This window comes from Rhinolophus hipposideros (genome assembly GCF_964194185.1).
Source record: "Rhinolophus hipposideros genome assembly, chromosome: 10".
Classification (NCBI taxonomy): Eukaryota; Metazoa; Chordata; class Mammalia; order Chiroptera; family Rhinolophidae; genus Rhinolophus; species Rhinolophus hipposideros.
Window position 1 is genome coordinate 5,126,732 of NC_138056.1, and position 18,765 is coordinate 5,145,496.

General features: G+C 57.4%; 1 protein-coding gene across 2 annotated transcripts in view; it reads left to right on the forward strand.

The window, feature by feature from the left end:
* PC (pyruvate carboxylase) overlaps positions 1–18,765 on the forward strand; it is a 93,500-nt gene that overhangs the window by 59,079 nt on the left and 15,656 nt on the right. For both annotated transcript variants that reach the window (XM_081061701.1, XM_081061700.1), the window contains exons 3-10: positions 12,886–13,021; positions 13,164–13,348; positions 13,576–13,741; positions 13,830–13,975; positions 14,071–14,188; positions 14,490–14,641; positions 16,054–16,172; positions 18,243–18,405. In XM_081061701.1, coding sequence (XP_080917827.1) covers positions 12,886–13,021; positions 13,164–13,348; positions 13,576–13,741; positions 13,830–13,975; positions 14,071–14,188; positions 14,490–14,641; positions 16,054–16,172; positions 18,243–18,405 — 1,185 coding nt within the window. The remainder of the gene's footprint in view (positions 1–12,885; positions 13,022–13,163; positions 13,349–13,575; positions 13,742–13,829; positions 13,976–14,070; positions 14,189–14,489; positions 14,642–16,053; positions 16,173–18,242; positions 18,406–18,765) is intronic.

Here is an 18,765-nt window from a genome sequence, read left to right on the forward strand (position 1 = left end):
TCTTTTTCTTTTTTTTTTTTTTTAAGATTTTATTGGGGAAGGGAAACAGGACTTTATTGGGGAACTGTGTGTACTTCCAGGACTTTTTCCAAGTCAAGTTGTTGTCCTTTCAGTCTTAGTTGTGGAGGGCGCAGCTCAGCTCCAGGTCCAGTTGCTGTTGTTAGTTGCAGGGGGCGCAGCCCACCATCCCTTGCGGGAGTCGAACCCGCAACCTTATGGTTGAGAGGATGCGCTCCAACCAACTGAGCCATCCAGGAGCTCAGCGGCAGCTCAGCTCAAGGTGCCGTGTTCAATCTTTAGTTTCAGGGGGCGCTGCCCACCATCCCTTGCGGGACTCGAGGAATCGAACAGGCAACCTTGTGGTTGAGAGCCCACTGGCCCATGTGGGAATCGAACTGGCAGCCTTCGGTGTTAGGAGCATGGAGCTCCAACCGCCTGAGCCATCGCGCCGGCCCAAAGTTAAGGGTCTTGACATGGGGAGATGTTCCTGGGTTATCTGGGGGCCCCTAAATATCATTACTCGTGTCCGCAGCAGACAGGGGCAGGAGAACAGACATCCATTGCAGAGAATGCCATGTGACGACACAGGGAGAGACTGGAGTGACGCGGCCACAAGCCGAGGTGGTCCGGGGGCCACCAGAGGTGGAGGAGACGAGGAAGGACGTTCCCTAGAGCCTCTGAAGGAAGCACCACAGCCTTCCCAGTTCCTTGCTTTCGGCCCAGTGAAACATGACTTCAAAACTAAAAGAGAATAGATTTCTGTAGTGTTTTACGCCACCAAGTCTGGTAATTTGTTACGGTAGCCCCAGGAAGGTACTACAGGAACCTAGTGGGATCCCACTTGATCCCAGTTCCAGGTGGGACTTTGGGCGTCATGCTGGAATCTCAGCCCTCCCAACCTGAAGTGTTTATCCTTCAGCTCCAGGAAGCATTCTGGATAATTCTCCTCTGCTGGGCCCAGGCTCCCTGGACTCAGTCTTATTTCCTTACCTTTTCTCCTGTCTGCCATATGTCAGTCTTTTTGTTATGCTTTCTGGGTGATGTCCTCAACTGTCTTCTAATCCTGTTTATTATGTTTAAAAATGTCTGCAACTCTATTTTTAACTTCCTAGAGCTCTTTCTCCTTGCCTTTTTAAAATAGCTGCCGCCTCCCAACGCAATAGCTTCTCTTCTCTGGGGAGATTAATTATAGCTTTTTCTAAGTATCTGCTCTCAGTATTGCTTTTCTTCTCAGAGTTCCCTTGTTTTCATTCCTAATTTGTTCTGGTGAAATTGTTGGCAATTTCCTCCAATAGCGGGTGATTTGGGACTGTCTATTCATACTGAAGACTGTGACACCAAAGCCAATCAGAAAGCATGGGCCCGGAGCCCTCACCGCTGGGAGAGGAGACTGCCGGCCCCCATGAAATGTCAGTAGCCCTGGGACTTCAGTCTGGGCTACTGCTTTCCTAAAGAGGGGGTCCTCACTGCCTAACGATCAGCCTGGGGACCGCTCTGTGGAAGCTGAGGGGTCTGCAGTCTTCCTGTCTGTCTGTAGAACTTCCATAAGTCCCTGTGCTCTTTCTGGTGGCTCTGCCTGGGCTGGGCCACGTGGCCGGGGTGGAGTCTCTCCAAGGACTGAGCCTCCTGTCTTCTGTAAGGTGCCAGGCCTGGGGGTCAGGACCAGTGCATCTGGCTCTGACACTTCCTAGCAGTGTGCCCTTGGGCATGTGGCTCCCTCTGGCCTGCCTGAGTCAGGTCCTACAGCTCTAGACTTGGGCATGCACGTGAACTTGCCGCAGGGGTTGTTGGGAGGATTCCGTGAGTGACTACAGGGGACTTTGCAGGGGCCAAAGGTGTTTGCTGTTCCTGTCGTTCTGCTGGGGTTGGTAGGGTCCGTTGGCCAAATGTGGGGCGGGGTCTGGGGTTCTCAGTCTTGTAGACTGTCACCTGACTTCTGTTTGCTGTCCCACCTTCTGAGGCACCAACCCACCAAGTTCTGCACTTTCCAGGAGCCCACAGTTCAAATTTGCTTGCTCTGTGTCTCCCCTGCATGTTCTCCACCCCGTCATTGTCACATGCTATCCATCGTCCAATTTACTGACCTCTGTCATCTGCTGCCATTGGCTGTCCCATAATTTGTCCTTGTGGGTTTGTGCTCTTAAAAAAAAGTTCTTTTACTGAAGTGTCAGTGGGATTTCTGAAGGGAGTAGAAATGAACCCCTGTGTTCGATCCATTACATTTCACCAGACCTAGTGCTTACCGTAAAGCATGCAGCAGATACGTCAGCATAGTGACATCAGCTTATTCTGGGTTCACGGGTCTTGTATTGCTAGATGCGCTGTCGGTATTTTTCAGATCTTCCAGAGAGAGAGACAGAGACAGAGACTAACTCTGATCTAGTGCCCTCTAGCTCATTCTGCCTTTCTCCTCCTCTTACCGAACACCTGAAAGTCCTTGTCCACACTTCGGGGAGTTTGCAGTCGATGCTTCCTCACTTGCTTCCACTGTCACTTTTGTCTCCACCCACTGTGAGCCACCCAGGAGGCCACCAGTGGGCCCTCTGCTGGGAGCCCAGCAGCTGTTTTTCAATTCCTTTTTTGTTTTGTTTTTTTATTCCTTATTAGAGCTCTGCTGTGTAGAGACTCGTCATTCCTCAAAACCCTTGGCTCTCACGGCGACACTGCCACAGGCCGTGGACGGTCCCTGGGTGTCCCTCTGCTCATCCTGGTCGGTGGGTGTTTCCCGCGCGCTCCTCTGCCCGAGCAGGTGGAGGTGATTCCCTGGTCTCCCTCCTGCTCAGTGTGGCAGACTCACGGTCCGGCTGCCTGGCTGCCCTCCCCAGGTGCATAGCTTGCAGTTACTTCACGCTCGTCCGTGTTAAAGCTGAGGTCTCCTGTCTTTCTACATCCATTTCTGTGTTCTCTACCTTGGCACTCACCTCTTAAAATAGGAGCCAAGAGTCAGCCTTACCTGTGGACTCATTACCCCTCAGCTAACGGGTGCTGGTGATGTTACCTCAGGCGTGTTTCTTCCCTCGGGGCTCATTACCTCCTACATACATTAGAACATCTTCTAGTCTTTCCTCCTCAAATCCAACTTCCTCACAACCGCCATAGTGGCCCCTCTAAATTGCAAATCACTTCCCCTGGCCTGGTTTCTGTCGTCCTGTCCCCTGACATTGCAGGTATGGTCCACACCCCTTGCTGTGCATGTGCGCTTCTGCCCTGAAGGCCAGGTGTCTGCCCTGGCTCACGCCCTGCCTCCGGCCTCAGTGGACTTCACCAGGCTGTTGGCTCCTTTGCCTGTGCTCGAGCTGTTCCCCACCCGAGCCGCCTCCCTCCCTCCCGCCCTCTCCCCCGCTTCCCTTCTCCCCAGTGCCTTTCTTCAGGGGCCTTCCTACTGACTCTGCCAGCTCTCCATGCAGCCACACTCCAACGTTGGCAGTTCCTGCTCGCGTTTGCTGCCAACCACTCGCGGTGCTGGTCACAGCTTTAAGCAGCCTCACCCAGCTCCGAAGGCCCCTCTGTAACCTGCCTCAGGATGAGCACATGGGGGAGGGGGACATTTTTATCACCCTGTGCTCCCGCCCCTGATTTCAAGGTCTCTGTAGGTTCTGGTGGTTCGTGAGAATCCCGAGGCTGCCATAGCAAAGTACCAAAGCAGGGTGGCTGACAGCAGAGATTTCATGTCTCACAGTCTGGAGGCCAGAAGTCCAAAGCCAAGGTGCTGGCAGGGCCACACTCCCTCTGACAGCTCTAGGGGAGGCTCCTTCCTTATCTCTTCTAGCTTCTGGTGTTTGCTAGCAATCCTTGACGTTCCTTGACTTGTAGATGCATTTCTCGGGCACATGGTCTCCGTCTCCCTGGGTGTCTTCAGGCCATCTTCCCTCTGTGTGTCTGTCTGTTTTTTATTCCCTTTTTATAAGGACCCCAAGCTTATTGGATTAGGGTCCACCCTAGTGACCTCATTTTCACTGATTACCTCTGTAAAGAGCCTATTTCCAACTAAGGTCCCATTCTGAGGTCCTGGGGGGTGGGGCTTCTATGTGAGTTTGGGGAACACAATTCAGTCCATACACTGGCACGCACTTTCCTGCCACCTTGGAACTGGGGTGCACTGAGTGGGTGAGTGGGCAGCAGTCCTATGCGACCCTCCAGCTGGGCCGGGGGCCATGAAGGCCCCGGGGAGCTTCCTGGACCACCCTGGGTTCGGATGTCTGTCTTCCTGCAAAGCATTGTCTGGCCACGTTTAGAATTGAGTCTTTGGTATCTGTCACTCACTCAGCCCCGAAATGCTTTCCTGAGTCCCGGGCTCAGTCTGGGAGTTGCTTTTGCTGACCTTGGACCTTCCTTGTAACACTTGGGGCTCTCCTGTCTGTGTAACACTTGTGTGTTCCACCAGCTTGCGTGCGCTGCTTCTCGGAGGGGCCGTTCCTTATTCATCTTTGTCTCGGCGCTCCGTAAAGCGTGTGGACTCACACGGCTGCATAATCCGTGCGGGACCGGAGTGTCTGTTTGTTCCCCAGACATTTAGTTCAGTGTCAGGCACTGCAGAGCTCTAGGGAGGCATCGAGGGACAAAATAGACGGAGGATCCTGCCCTCAAAATCCTCACAGTGTCCCGCCGAGACGGGTTATGACGTTAGGTGCTCCTTCCCGAGCACACAGACATGATCTCCAGGAGTGTCCTCAGCAGCAGGAAGACAGTGGACTGTGACAAGGACAGTGACGGCACCGTGCTGACGACACGTGGCTGCCCCAGGGAGGGTCCCCGTGCCAGCTGGGCAGGTGTGGCGGAAGGCCTTCCTGAGTGAGTCGGAAAGGAGGTGGAGAAACTAGGCAAGTGGCCCTCTGAACACAGCCTGGCCCCACGCTCAGGTGCCTGGGCAGGCGTGTGCGGGTTGGCAGTAGCTCTCCTTTTGCACCAGGGGGCAGTGTCCGCCCTAAAGTCTTCCTGCCCTTCAGTGAGGCTGGGAGCCAGCAGCCACTGCCATGTCAGCCGGCGGCCCACCGCGTGTCCCTGTGCTTCCCTGTCCCTCCCCTGCAGGCCCTGGTCACCCCTCACTGGTCTCCTCTCCCCACGCCTCCTCCATTCCCCAGTCCACAAATCCCCCGGCCCAGGCCGGACCAGTCGTCCCAGGTGTCGCTGTTCCACCCTCTCCCCTCTACCTGCTCTTACAACCAGGTTGCTGGGGTGACGTGGAGCCACGTTGGCACGACTCCGAATCACGCAGTCCGCTCAGGGTGGGAGCCACTGTGCTGCGCTGCCCGGGCCCGCGTGCGCTTTCCCCTCACGTCTCTTCCTGCCTCTTCTTCCTTTCTTGTCTGTCACCGTCATTGTTTCTCACGCCCTCCCTTTAGCGCCCCCACCCAGGAATCTCAGCCTCAGTCTGTCCTCTCTCTGGGCACTTTGACATCCACTGCTGCAGCCCTGAAAGCCAGCGGTCTTTTCCTCTTATGTCTCCCGGTGACAGGTCCAGGGCAGTGCAGAGCGCCCCCGCCACCAGAGGCTCACTTCCTCCACAGCGTGAAGCCCTCTGCCAAGAACACTTTCTTTCTGGTTCTGACCTGCTTTTGCTGGCAGCTGCTGAGGCGGGCTGGGGGCGGGGGACACAGCCTGGTGGGGTGCTGGTGCTGGTGGGGGTCGGAGGAAGTAGATGTATAGGAACCTCGTTAATTAATTTGGAAATTCCTGGGCCTGTTTCCACGCTCTCCCTTCTCACCCCCTCCGGCTGCTCTCCAGCCCACCTGCTGAGGGCCAGACTGGGGGCCTCCAAAACTGACATACTGGCCCCTGTCCCCTGAGGTAGGGCCCTGGCTCTCCCTTCCTCTGTGTCTCCTGCCCACAGCTGCCCTCGGGGGCTGCAGGAGATGCGGTGTGAGTCCAGGGACATGCAGGGTGGAAGCATACAGACCCTCCGAGGGACCTCTGGGGCCTGCCGCTTGGCTGCAGCAGCCCTCCCCGTGGCTGCCCAACTCTGATCCCAGCCAGGCCGCTCTGGCCGAGAGCATTCCGCCCTGGACACGGTGGCTGGACCATGTTGTCAGGATAATGTCCTGACAAGGGAATTTGGTGTTGCTCCTGGTTACAAGAGGCAGGCGGGAGATGTCGCTCAGGCCAGATGTAGTGGGATTTCTAGCGCTATTTTGCTGACTTACTAGACAAATGGAAACGGCCCCAGCTGATCAGGGCCACACAGTTGCCGGCCTGTCACCCTGCTCTGGCAGGACGTGCAGAATGCTGTGGGGGGTCCTGCTGGACTTCAGGCCAGTGACAACTTTTTACCAGGAGTGGTTCCCAAGTGCCTGTACACTGTACTTCTGACGCCAGCCTCCACGTACTCCTTTCGTTGCCTCAGCTTACTCCTCCATTTGCCCTGGTGGGTCAGAGCTCCTGCGCGGAGGGAGGCACATGCATTGGCTCAAATCTGTCCCTGCTGCATGAGCTTGGGTGTCACTTCACCCCGCCACGCCCCGTTCCTTATCTGGAAAGGGACTGATACGGAGGGATGCGCTTACGTGATTCGTACATTCAGAACTTCCTACGCGAGCTCAGGGCCTGGTAAAGAGGGGGGGCTCCGCCTGCCAGCCGTGCCTGTCACCACTGTGCCCCCCGTGCTGGCACTGGCCTGGCATGTAGGTGGAGCTTGGTGAGTGTTGGATGTCGTGGGAGCAACGTGGCGGGATCACCAGACCCGGGGACCACGACGTCCAGACCCTTCCCCGCCTCGCTCCACAGGGTGTCGTGGGCCTCTTCCTCTGCAAGGAGACCTCTGAGCTTATCGATCCAGTGTCGGAGGAGAGAGCTGACGCTGGGAGACAAGTAGACACGGTGGCATCGTGCTCACGCGGGGACAGGTGTTCCAGACACTCCTGCGTCCCTGTGCCGCATTCTGCTGGCGAGACAGCGTTTACATGTCCCAAGTGAGGGGCAAAGCCGCCTCATTTCCTGTCTCTGGTGTACGGCCACGGGAAGGGACCTGTCAGCTGGCATCTGCAGGAACGGGCAGCTCTGTCAGAGAGGAAACGGGGACAAGAATATTCGGTGACGGTGGTTGCTTTCCTCTTACTCGTCATTTCCCCCTTCTCTGAGGTCAGAATAGGACGTTTTTCCTCATGTGCGTCACCAGCGCTGAGCAAGGCACCTCGGTGTCCCCGAGCCACGTAACCAGAGGCATGCTGCATCTGGTAGCCTCTGACAGGCCTTTCCTACGGGGGGGTGGGGGGGGTGCAGCCACTGCGAGGGCGTCCTTGCCCAAGGCGTGCAGCTCCTTGCACAGGGTCAGCTGATGAGACAGACATGAGGGTTTTCCTAGATGCCTGGTTGGGTTACCACAGCCCCCGTCAGAGTGTTTAAGGAAGATTTGCAGCCAAACTGTCAGTGACCTTGAGGGCTTGTTGGTTACCACCCACCACTGAAAACCCCCAAATCAGGGCACACTGGGCCGTGTGGCGTCCTGGCCCCTGCCCACCCCCTCTCCTGTGACTGCACTACCACCTGTTCTCAACCCCGGTGTGAGGGTGACAGGATGCCACGTGGAACGGTGCCCGAGGGAAGGCCAGCGTTCTACAGGCTCTTTTTGAGCAAGTGCCACTGAGGAGAGGCTGTCACTCGGGTCACTCTAGGTGCCAGGGCTTGATCTGGGGCAAGGCGTCCCATTTAACGCCAGAGGGAGCCCCTCTAGCAGGGTTTCAGGAAGGGAGTTTGGTGTCCTTTGTTCCCACCTCAGGTGCTCCTGTGGGTCTTCCTGGTGCCTCCAACCGCATGGCTTCCTACCTCTGCCCCCCGAGCATTGCTCAAGGTCCTCTCCTCCCTGCAGCTTGGAGGGACAGGGCAAGATTCAGGGAGCAGTGGGAGTCTCCTCCCTTTGGCCCATCCCGAACCCCTTAAACTCAACACACACACACAACTCACGAAGGTCCTGCATCCGGAAAGAGGGCTCTGTGAGGCGGCCACTTCTGGCCTGCAGGTTTTCTCCCAGCTGAAGTTGATTCTGGAAAGGCCTAAGGAAGCACCAGGCAGCCGAACCCTCTGGTTTCAGGTCTGGGAGGGGAGTGCGACTTGATAAGGGACACGGCTGAGTTAACCGAGTTCGCAGAAGGGTGGACATGTCCTGGGAATGAGGCAGTACTTTTATTCATCTCTGTGTCCTTGGGTGCCAAGCCTGGCACCGTTGCTATGAACTGAGCTGCAGGGCTGTGTCCGGGCTCTGAGGTGCAGTGTGACCTATGCCCTCTGTCATCCCCGAGAGCCCCTCCCGACCAGGCCCTCCAGACCCCACTCTGCTGGTTGAGGCTTCTGTGCCCTGAGAAGTGGCAGCAGGAAGTCCGCTCTCTGTCCTCCCGCTGGTATCCTGCCTCAGACCACCTCCCTCACAGTCTGGGGCTATGAATCACCTGCTGCCTGCATGACCAACCCCCGCCTGTCCTCTGGTCCCAGCGCGGGAGGAGGTGGGAAGTCACTCAGCTGAAGCCACCCCTTCCCCTGATTTCAACCTTGGCCGCCGCCCAGGCCTCCAGCAGTCTGGTGCCCGAGAACTTTGTATTCTGGGGCAGTGGCTTCAGGCGGAGCAGCCAGCTGCCCGGGGACTCCTTTGACAGAAGCAGCGCTGGGCGCTTGGCTGGTGCGGGGTGAGTCTCCAGGGAGGGCACAGCTCCTGTGTCCTGTGTGCTCGAGTCAGGTGTGGGTCTCGATTCATGAGCGTGGCCCTCTCTCCATGTTGGCCCCTGGTCCCAGGAGGCCCACCGAGTCCCCGGCTCTGGCCGGTGCTGCGGCGTGGACGTGGGCCCAGGTGTGGAGGGGCACGCTGTGTCGGGGCAGGGCTTCCCCCTTGCTCCCCACACTCAACTGGGAGGAGAGGCCAGTGGGAAAATAGAGCAGTTCACGGCACAGGGCTGTGTGATTCGCCAGGATGACCCACCGAGGTTGGGCGGGGGGGTCATGGTACCCGGTTTTACAGATGAGAAGAGGCCTCAGGTACCCAGACCGGGAAGGTAGAGCTGGGGGCAGACCCAGGCCTGCCAACTCCCGCCTCAGGCTGGGCTGCCCTCTGCCCCACTTTCACCACCACTCTGAGTTCAGCTCAAGGGCTCTGACCTTTCCCCTTCTCTGCCTCGCTGCTCCTACACCCCAGGGCCTGGCGCTCAGGACATGGGCTCCCACTTTAGAATATGTCCTTGGATTGGAGTCCTAGAATGGTAATGACTGGCCAAGGGGTATAAATATTTTAAAGGCTCCTGGTAGGTTTTGCGAAGGTTCTCCAGAGAGCTGCCCTGATAGCCAGACAGCGCCTTCTGGGTCTGGGTCTGGTAGGGCTTACAGCACTAACTGTCATCGTTTACTCTGTAATTGCTCATTTCATAGGCAAATGTGGCACTTCCCTCTTCTCTTTTGACTGTGATGACTTCCGGTGAGGTAAACCTGTTAACGGTTCCTTAGCCACTTGTATTTATTGCTCTGGTGCTGTGTTGTCTTGAAGAAGCCCAGGGCCTCGTCTCGTCTTTACCGTGTGGTGGTTTGGGCGCTTCTTAGCCCTGCCAATCCTGCCTGCGGCCCTGAGCAGAGCAGGCATTTGGTGCCCAGGACGAGGACGAGATTTGCACCCCACACCTGCTCTCTGGGGTGTGTGCCATTGGGTGCCACGGCCTGCCTGCGCCCAGCTGCTCTGCCAAGAAAGCATTTCCCTCCCAGTGGGCAGACTGTCCAGAGCAGAGCTCGGAGGATTAGGCCGGCTGCTGGTCGATCGGATTGATCGATGGGTGAGGGGGAGATAGCCGGGTAACTAACAGCTGCAGCTCACTGGACTCTGAATGGGGGTGGAAGTCAAATGTTGCCAGCCCTGAGCGCCTAGCAGGCACTTTGACACCTATTGTGAGCAGGTACTGCTCCCCACTGTTCCGGGGTCAGCGAGAGGTATGGCTTTTTCACTTTTTATTTTGAAATAATTTCAGACTTACAGAAAAGTTGCAAAAGCAGTACAAAGACTTCTCTTACTCCAATTCCCCCAGTGCTGATACTTACCATGTTTGTTTCATTAATTCATTTTTCCCTGAGCCATGTGAGTGTAAGTTGCTGGCTTGGTGCCCCTAAACCCTTAAACACTTAAGTATTTTTTTCTAAGAATGAGGATATTCTCTGACATAACCACAGTACAGAGATCAGGATCAGGAATTAACACTGACACAGACCTTATTTAAAATTTGTCACTTGTCCCCCTAATGTCCTTTATTGCAACAGAAATCCAAGGTCCCTGTAGGACCACACATGCATTTTGTCGTTGTCTCTTCAAGCTCCTTTAATCTGGAAGTTTCTTTGGGTTTTGTCTGGCATGACTTTTGACATGTCTGAAGAGCACAGGCCCATTATTTTGTGGAATGTCTCTCAGTTTGGGCCTCATGGTGCCCCCTGATTGGATTCATCTGTGGTCTGTGGCAGAGACACCCCACGGGTCCCCCTTGGCCTCCTGGCAGGAGGCACGTGATGTCCATTTCACGCTAGCAGTGTCCGCCTGGGTGGCTTGGTTACCGTGCTGTCTGCTGGCTCTGTCTACTTTGTAATGAATAAGTAAGGACAGCGTCTCTCGTCTGAGAAGATAAGCCAGAGCCCAGCACACTGACCCCGCAGTCATGCAGCTGAGTGTGACCCGGGCATTGCCCCCCAGGCCGGGGCTCGCCTTGTCTCGTGGCCCTGCTCAGCCCTGGTCTCTCTGCCTCTCGGTGGCTCACCGCTCCTGAGAGCGCCTGGCTGCTTCCTGGCCTCCTCCTGCCTCTGAGCCGCCCGCCCCTCAGGCTCCTTCGTTGGCTGGTCCTCGTGGTCCAGACTCAGCGTTGGTGGCCGAAAGGTGCCCGCCCACCTCTCTAGTCTGCCCTCTCCTGGCTGTTCTACTCCAGGCCCATGGCCTCTAACACGTCCATTTGTCAGTCACACCCAGGTTTCCTGCAAGCTCGAACCTCATCTGGGGTCCATCCCACTCCTGGGCTGGGGGTGCCGGTTCTCTTTTGTCTCCTGTGACAGGGAAGGTCATTCCCACCCTCGCATCCTGGATTTCTTCTTTCCCCCACAACGGCTCTCTCATCGAATCTCACCTATTGTGCCCCCAAGTATCTCCCCGATTCTGCCCATCCCCCATTGCTCCCGCCCAGCTCAGAGGCACTGCGTCTGGTCTCAGCCCCCAACATGCACACTCCTTCAGCCTCACTGCTCTCCAGCCCAGAGGTCTTTCCAGTTGTGCAGAGAGGCCAAGAGCCGGAAGCCTTGCGCCCCTGCAGCCTCCCCTCCTGCCTCACCTCAGGGCCCCTGCCCGCCCGCCCGCCCGACCCTGGATCTCGAACACATCCAGCTCGTTTGTCCCTCTACTTGGGGCTTTCGCTCAGATGGCGTGGCCCCTGCCTCTGCTTCTCCCACTCAGATGGCTGCTCGTGCCCCTCCTCAGAGAGCCCTGCTTTCGTACCCAGCCCCAGTGAGCTCTCCCTACCCCCCACGTAATTCACAAAACACTACCTGTTTTCTTACCTTTGAGGCGCTACTCATGATCTGAAAGGACCTTATTTCTATGTTGGTTTTCCTTGTCTCCTTTTCTTTCTCTGCTCTACCTGCTGGGAGAACGAGGCGTCTACTGTTTCCTCCCTGCTTCCTGGGCCTGGGGCTGTGCCTGGAAGGCGCCGACCCTCAGCAGTCTGTCCTCTGTGCCCCGGCCTGAGCGCTTGCCTCTTCTGTTCTACTTATTTCCTTAGTTCTGTTCTTCTCTTTCTATTTGGGCTCATTTCCCCTTCTCCATCTTGTTGGTCATAATGTGATACAGGTTTTTACAGTATCTGTTTTATTTACTGAAGATACCTTTATGTTCCTTACTTAAAACAAATGGTTGAGTCAAGCGTTTTAAACTTGACATGGTTAGCTAGATAAAAGCATGGCGGGAGGGCCTGAGTGCCTTGCGGCTCTGCCCTGGACAGCTGTGTGACTGCATCCGTCTTTCTGAACTCCGCGGGGCCTTGGTTTTCTTCATCTGTGAAACAAGGGGGTGGTCGGCCTCCAGAGACGTTCTGCTTTCTGGGATATAAGTTGCCCTCAGATGGTTTGTTTTTAAATCCTTTGTATTGTGGTAAAATATGTCACAGAATTTGCCATGGTAACCATTTTTAAGTACACATTTCTCGGGCATTAAGTACATTCACACTGTTGTGCGGCCGCCACCACCATCATCTTCAGAACCCCTTCCTCCCACGCTGAAACTCTGTCCCCATGAAACACACACACGCCACCTCCTTCCCCGGCCCCTGGCACCCACCGTCCTACTGTCTGTCTCCGCGAATTTAATGACTCCTGGGCTCTTACATGAGTGGAATCACACAGCATTAGTCCTTCTGTAACTGGCTGATCTGTGGGCCCCCAGCCTAGTTTCATTACTGATTTCCTTGTATTCAGTAGGAAGGAAAGTTTCCTCTGCTGTTTGAAGAAATCTGTGTTTTAACTGAGGGAAGTTTTCTTCCTAAGAGCACGGTGATGTGGGTTTGCTGGTCCGTTAGCCTCACTGTCAGCCAGACGGGACCTTGAGGGAGGGACACACCAGTCAGTGTGGTGGGGGCAGGTTCTGAGCCCTGGGCTGCTGCGGCCGGCAGAGGGGACCCTGACGGGCACACGTCTTGGTCACGCAGGGCCTCAGGCTGGCCCTCTGCAATGGCTCTCAGAGCCTGGAGCATTGTCAACATTACAGTGAGTGCTCCAGAGCTGGGTGAGCTTGGTTCCATTGCCTTTGCATTTGCTCGCCTCCCTGTGGCCAGTCAGCCCCCAGGGAATGCGGAGGGCGAAGGTGCTGGCTTTCACGGGGGGCCGCTGGGGGCGGGGGCGGGACCTGGGGACCCTCTGTGCCCAGTCCTCTCGCCTGACTCTGACTTCCCTCTCCAGATGCTGAAGTTCAGAACCGTCTGGGGGGGCCTGACGCTCCTGGGCATCCGCCGAACCTCCACTGCCCCTGCCACCTCCCCACACGCCCGGCGCCTGGAATACAAGCCCATCAAGAAAGTCATGGTGGCCAATAGAGGTGAGCGCCCGGGGCCAGCGAGAAGAGCCCCCTCCAGCCCCCTCCTGAGCTTCCTCCTCCGCCCCGGCCCCCCCGGCCGTGCTGTCCACTTCTGTGAGGACCCAGGAATCTCACTTCTCATCCCGTGGACCCCACGCCCCAGGTGAGATCGCCATCCGCGTGTTCCGGGCCTGCACGGAGCTGGGCATCCGTACGGTGGCTGTGTACTCGGAGCAGGACACGGGCCAGATGCACCGGCAGAAAGCGGACGAAGCCTACCTCATCGGCCGCGGCCTCGCCCCTGTGCAGGCCTACCTGCACATCCCGGACATCATCAAGGTGGCCAAGGTGAGCCGGGCGGCAGGGCTGCGCGCGTGCAGGGCCGCGGCTGGGTCCTGTGCCTTCCCCAGGCCACGCCGGCCCCCACAGCAGCAGGGCCTATGGGTGGGCGGATAAGGGAATGAGTGAACAAAGGAACGAGTCAAGCTAGCGAGGCGGGGGAGGCATGGGAGCCACAGGGTTTGGTCAGGGCCCGGGGGGACTGGAGGGGCAAGTCTCTCCTGCCTGCACCCTAGGAAAACAATGTGGATGCCGTGCATCCCGGGTACGGGTTCCTGTCGGAGCGCGCAGACTTCGCCCAGGCCTGCCGGGACGCGGGGGTCCGCTTCATCGGGCCCAGCCCAGAGGTGGTCCGCAAGATGGGGGACAAGGTGGAAGCCCGGGCCATCGCCATCACTGCAGGTGGGTACAGCAGGCGTCCAGGCAGGGGGCTGGTGGGTTTGGGCACTCCAGCCTGTGACGAAGGCCCCACATGCCTGTCTCCCCACAGGTGTCCCCGTAGTTCCTGGCACAGACGCCCCCATCACTTCCCTGCATGAGGCCCACGAGTTCTCCAACACCTACGGCTTTCCCATCATCTTTAAGGCCGCCTATGGGGGTGGGGGGCGGGGCATGCGGGTCGTGCACAGCTACGAGGTGAGTGGGAGCACCCCACAGCGCAGCCCCAGGGTGGGGTGCACGGGGGAGGGGGTGCCCAGGGCCCAACCCCTGCTGGGTCTTCGTTCGCACAGGAGCTGGAGGAGAACTATACCCGGGCCTACTCGGAGGCTCTGGCTGCTTTCGGGAACGGGGCGCTGTTCGTGGAGAAGTTCATTGAGAATCCGCGTCACATCGAGGTGCAGATCCTGGGTGAGTGGGCTGTACCCGGCCGCTGCACGAGGCAGGAGCCTGCAGGCCCCGACCTTTCCTCTGGGGGTGGGCCTTTGGGACGGTTCCACGAGCTCGCCCTCAGGAAGACCCTCCCCACGAAGGTGGGCCGTGAGACCCGGGTTGGCCAGCTGCCGGGGTGGGCCTAGGGGAGGCCGTCTCTCCCGGCTGCCCCCACTGCGGGGAGCAGGCACTGATGGGCCACAGAGCTGGTGTGGGGCTTGTCAGGCGTCCAGGAGATGTGCAGACCCAGAAGCTGAGCCCAGCTTGCTTCCCACCCCAGGGGACCAGTACGGGAACATTCTGCACCTGTACGAGCGAGACTGTTCCATCCAGCGGCGGCACCAGAAAGTGGTCGAGATTGCCCCTGCCGCCCACCTAGACCCCCAGCTTCGGACCCGGCTCACCAGTGACTCTGTCAAACTTGCTAAGCAGGTGAAGGGCAGGGGCTCTCGGGGACAGTCTCCACACAGGCGAAGAGCCTGCTCCTGCAGGACACTGGGGCCCAGAGGTGGATAGGCCACTGGGGAGCAGGGAGGCCCAGGGTGACCGGCTCTGGGAGGGGAGGGCAGGACTCTGCTGGAGGGCAGACAGCTGATGAGGGATCGTCGGGATCCTTGTCATGAGAGCAGAGGCACCAGGCCCAGAGGCCAAGCCTGGAGTCCAGGAAGGCTGACAGGAGGGAGGGAAAGAGGCTGCGGCCACTCCCTCAGCACCCTTTGCACAGATCGAGCTTACCCTGGAACAAAGGGCACGAGGGGCAGTGCGTTCTGTCAAGATTAAGAAACCTTATGGAGGCATTGGGTCCTCACTCGTCCTTAGCTGTCCTCCGCAGCACTGTTGTCGCAGCCCTTTACTGCTACGGGACCACCTCTGCCCGTCTCTGCTCTGCTGGGGCATGGAGGCCAGAGATGGCAGCAGCGTCCGGCAGGGGCCTGCCCCCAGACTGGGCTCGGGAGAGCACCTGCGATGGCCAGGCCTCAGCAGGGGCCCTGCTCTCCGTTCTCGGCCCTCCTGATTCCATCCGCTCGCAGAGTCCAGACCTGCTGTCCCCACCTCGGCCTCCCCTTCCCAGAGCCCCGGATGACAGCATCTTTTCAGATCTGCCCTGCACCCCCTCAGCCCCCAGGTTGTCCCTGTTCCTCTTTCCTTTCAGAGCTGTGCTCCCTCAGAGCAGCTGGGCCCAGAAGAGGACTGCAGGTGTCACCTTCCCCAAACTGAAAAGCCTGGGCTGGGGCTCTGCAGTGAGACTTCAGCCACAGTTAATATGTGGCGTTGATTAGGGTCCAATTTAGAGTTGAGGTTTTGGTTATTTCATATGACGAGTGTTTTTACCTTGAGTTTGGTCTTATTTATTGGCTTACTATTATTTAATATCTCATTCCAGAACAGATTTGAGGGAGCCAACTGAAGTCTAGTTTGTGGTTTTGGTTGGACCAGAGTGAAACTGTAATTAGGGTTGAATTTTGAGTTAGAATCATCATCGGTTGGTTCCTCTCAAGTGGCATCTGTCTGGGTGGTGGCCGCAGGTGATGACAGGGTAGAGGGAAACTTTCTGAAGTCCCTCTAAGGATAAGAAGCATCAAGGAGAGGCCGGGGTATGCGTCGGTGGGGCCTGTGGGGCGGATGGGAGCGTCTGTCTTGCCCCCAAGAGCTGGGTGCAGCCATCTGAGGCCCCCAGCAGAGTCCTGGAGAGCCGGCCCGGCTGGGAGGCAGGGGCCCAGCCGTAGGCTCTGGGGGCAGGGCTGCTGGTGGGCTGCCTGCCGCTTGTGGGGGCAGGGAGGCTGCAGTCTGTCCCTGTCAGGCCCCCATCATCACTGCGCTCTGCTCTTGTGGCCGCCCTACAGGTGGGCTACGAGAACGCGGGCACCGTGGAGTTCCTGGTGGACAAGCACGGCAAGCATTACTTCATCGAGGTCAACTCCCGCCTGCAGGTGGAGCACACCGTCACCGAGGAGATCACCGAGTGAGCCAGGGCTGGGCCAGGAGTCAGGGGTCAGGGGTCAGCCCAGGGGCAGGCGCAAGGAAAGCGGTATCCTCCCGGTATCCTCCCGTTTTGAGTAGAAACCTCTCAGTGGCTCCTGGCGGGCACACAGCCTGGGGCTCAGCTCACTCTCCCTGTGGTAGAGAACAGTTACTCACTTTTTACAAAAATGATCATTATAAAAGCATGACGTGGTTGTTGTGTTAGTACAAAGGAGCAAATAAAAAACAATTCAGAGCCCTGCCCTCAGAACTGGGGACCGAGGCGCTCCCGGCTGGCTGTGCTGCAAGTCAACAGTCTCAGTGGAGGGGAGGTTAGATGAGGAAGTCGAGGCTCAGAGAGGTTAAGAGAGTTGTCCAAGGTCACACAGCTGGGACTGGAACCCAGGTCTTTCTCCAGACCTGTGCTGTATTTCCTAAGCCCACTCGAAATCTTTTGGTTTCTTTCCATCTTGATTTACTTTACTATGTAAATAGTTTGACACAATTGCGATGTTTTGCATAACATTTTTATTCTGCTTTTTAAATTTAATATTTGCTGAAGGCATTTCCACCAGGCCATTGTACTTGGTCAGTTCACATCTTTGGGCCTGAATCTGCCTCCCTCTCCGAAGAGTTCTGAGGATCAACACCTTTTGTGGGGTTACCTGAGCACAGGTTACGCGACATCTTGCCTAATTAGCTTTCTCGATTGCTTGTACCAATTTGTTCTCCCACAAGCATCGAATATAGACATTTTTAAAAACCTGCCCATTTTATAAACAATTAAAATGGTCTTTCCTTGTTTCAAGATTTGTATTTTGAGCCATTTAATTGTTAAGCCCTGGCTTGGGGCCAGTCTCTCTCACTGTGGGACTTTCCTGGCTGTTCCTTCCCCGACCCCTCACCCCACCTGAGAGTGAGAATGTGGTGGGGGGCTCCTGCCTTTGCTCAGCATGTGCACAGAGGCCCCCAGACTGCTAGCTTTCTCGAGGTAAACGCTGCATCGAGGCAGATGTGCCCGCCTCATACTCTGGCCCCATGTGACTTTCTCCCCATTGTGCTGCTGTAAAGTTGTTGACCTTGAACCTGCCGTGAGCCTGCTCTGCTAAGGTCAGAAGTCTGCTTGCTTGTGGGGGTTTGAGTCAGACAGACACAGGCTGCCTGCAGGTTCTTCCCAGGTCACGATTGTGTGGCGCTAGGGCGAGCTGTGGCCTCTGACCTCGGGCTCCTCCTCTGGTAAGAGTGACAGACCCTCAGAACATTGCTGTGGAGGCAGAGCTTGGAAAGAGCACAGCTGTAGTCTGTGGTGTGCAGATGTGCTGATGCTTGGTGACTGTCGTCACTGCTCTGAGGTGGTTTAGCAGGAAATACAAACCACGGAGGAAAATCGGCCAAGGAAGTTTCCAGGCTGCCCCTGCCACAAACCTCGGTGACAATAAATTCAAGACACGGAGGTTTTTCTAATAGCTGCTCCTTAGAATGGCAGTCAGTGGGGCAGACTTATAAAGCTCACATTTGGAGAGCTCTGTGCTCTCAGATCTTCGGCAGGGGGGCGCGGGGGGCTTGGACACAAGCCCAGCTGCAATAGGTCCTGAGAGGATACCATCCTGACCACAGTGCCCACCCATGTGGCCCCTCCCACAGCTGTGGTCCCCATTTCAAGGGGCCTGGCCTTCACAATCCCGTTCTCTTGCAACGCCCCCCCCCCACACACACACATAAACACAGAGCGCCACAAAGCGCTCTAAGTACGGGAGTCTGAGGCTTCAAATCCAGGCTTGACGAAGGGAGGGTTTGGGGTCGGGGATAGGAGGACAGAGACCCCAGGGAGAAAGAAGGGCAGAGCATAGGGAGGGGTAGTTTGTGGGGTGCAGGAGCAGATTCATGCAACTAGTGCAGTAGGCGACCGCAGCCTCCCTCCAGCTGCCATGTTCTCATTCAGACCGTGCAGAGTTCCCAGCCCGGGGTGGGGGGTGCAGAAGGGGCAGGGCGGGCCAGGTCTGTGTGTGGACCACAGGCGCCTCCATCCCTTGCCTCACACTCCCCTCCTGGTCTGTCTTCTGACCCACAGTGTGGACCTGGTCCACGCCCAGATCCACGTGGCCGAGGGCCGGAGCCTGCCTGACCTGGGCCTGCGGCAGGAGAATATCCGCATCAATGGCTGTGCCATCCAGTGCCGGGTCACCACCGAGGACCCCGCACGTAGCTTCCAGCCGGACACCGGCCGCATCGAGGTAGGCGCTCATTTCCACATTCATTCCAAGGGGCGCACTTTGTGTCTCAGCCTGCGTGGAGACTCTCTTGGGCTAGACTGCTCTCCCAGGGGTACAAAGGAGCCAGTGGGGCCGGCGGTGAGGGAGAACCCTCGCTTGGGCTACGCTGAAGCTGGCGTAGAGTATGTGGGAGCCAGGCACGGTCTGAGATTCGGGGGAGCGCTCTGTGGGAGAGGCTGCCGTGTGCACAGGCCAGCGGGCCAGTCACTGGGATAGGGAGCAGGGCAGCTGGTGGAACCAAAGGCAGGGGCCCCACTGAGCCCAGGCTCTTGACTCTGTTGTCACAAGAGCCAGAGACGGAGCAGTGCTGCTGGCCTCTGT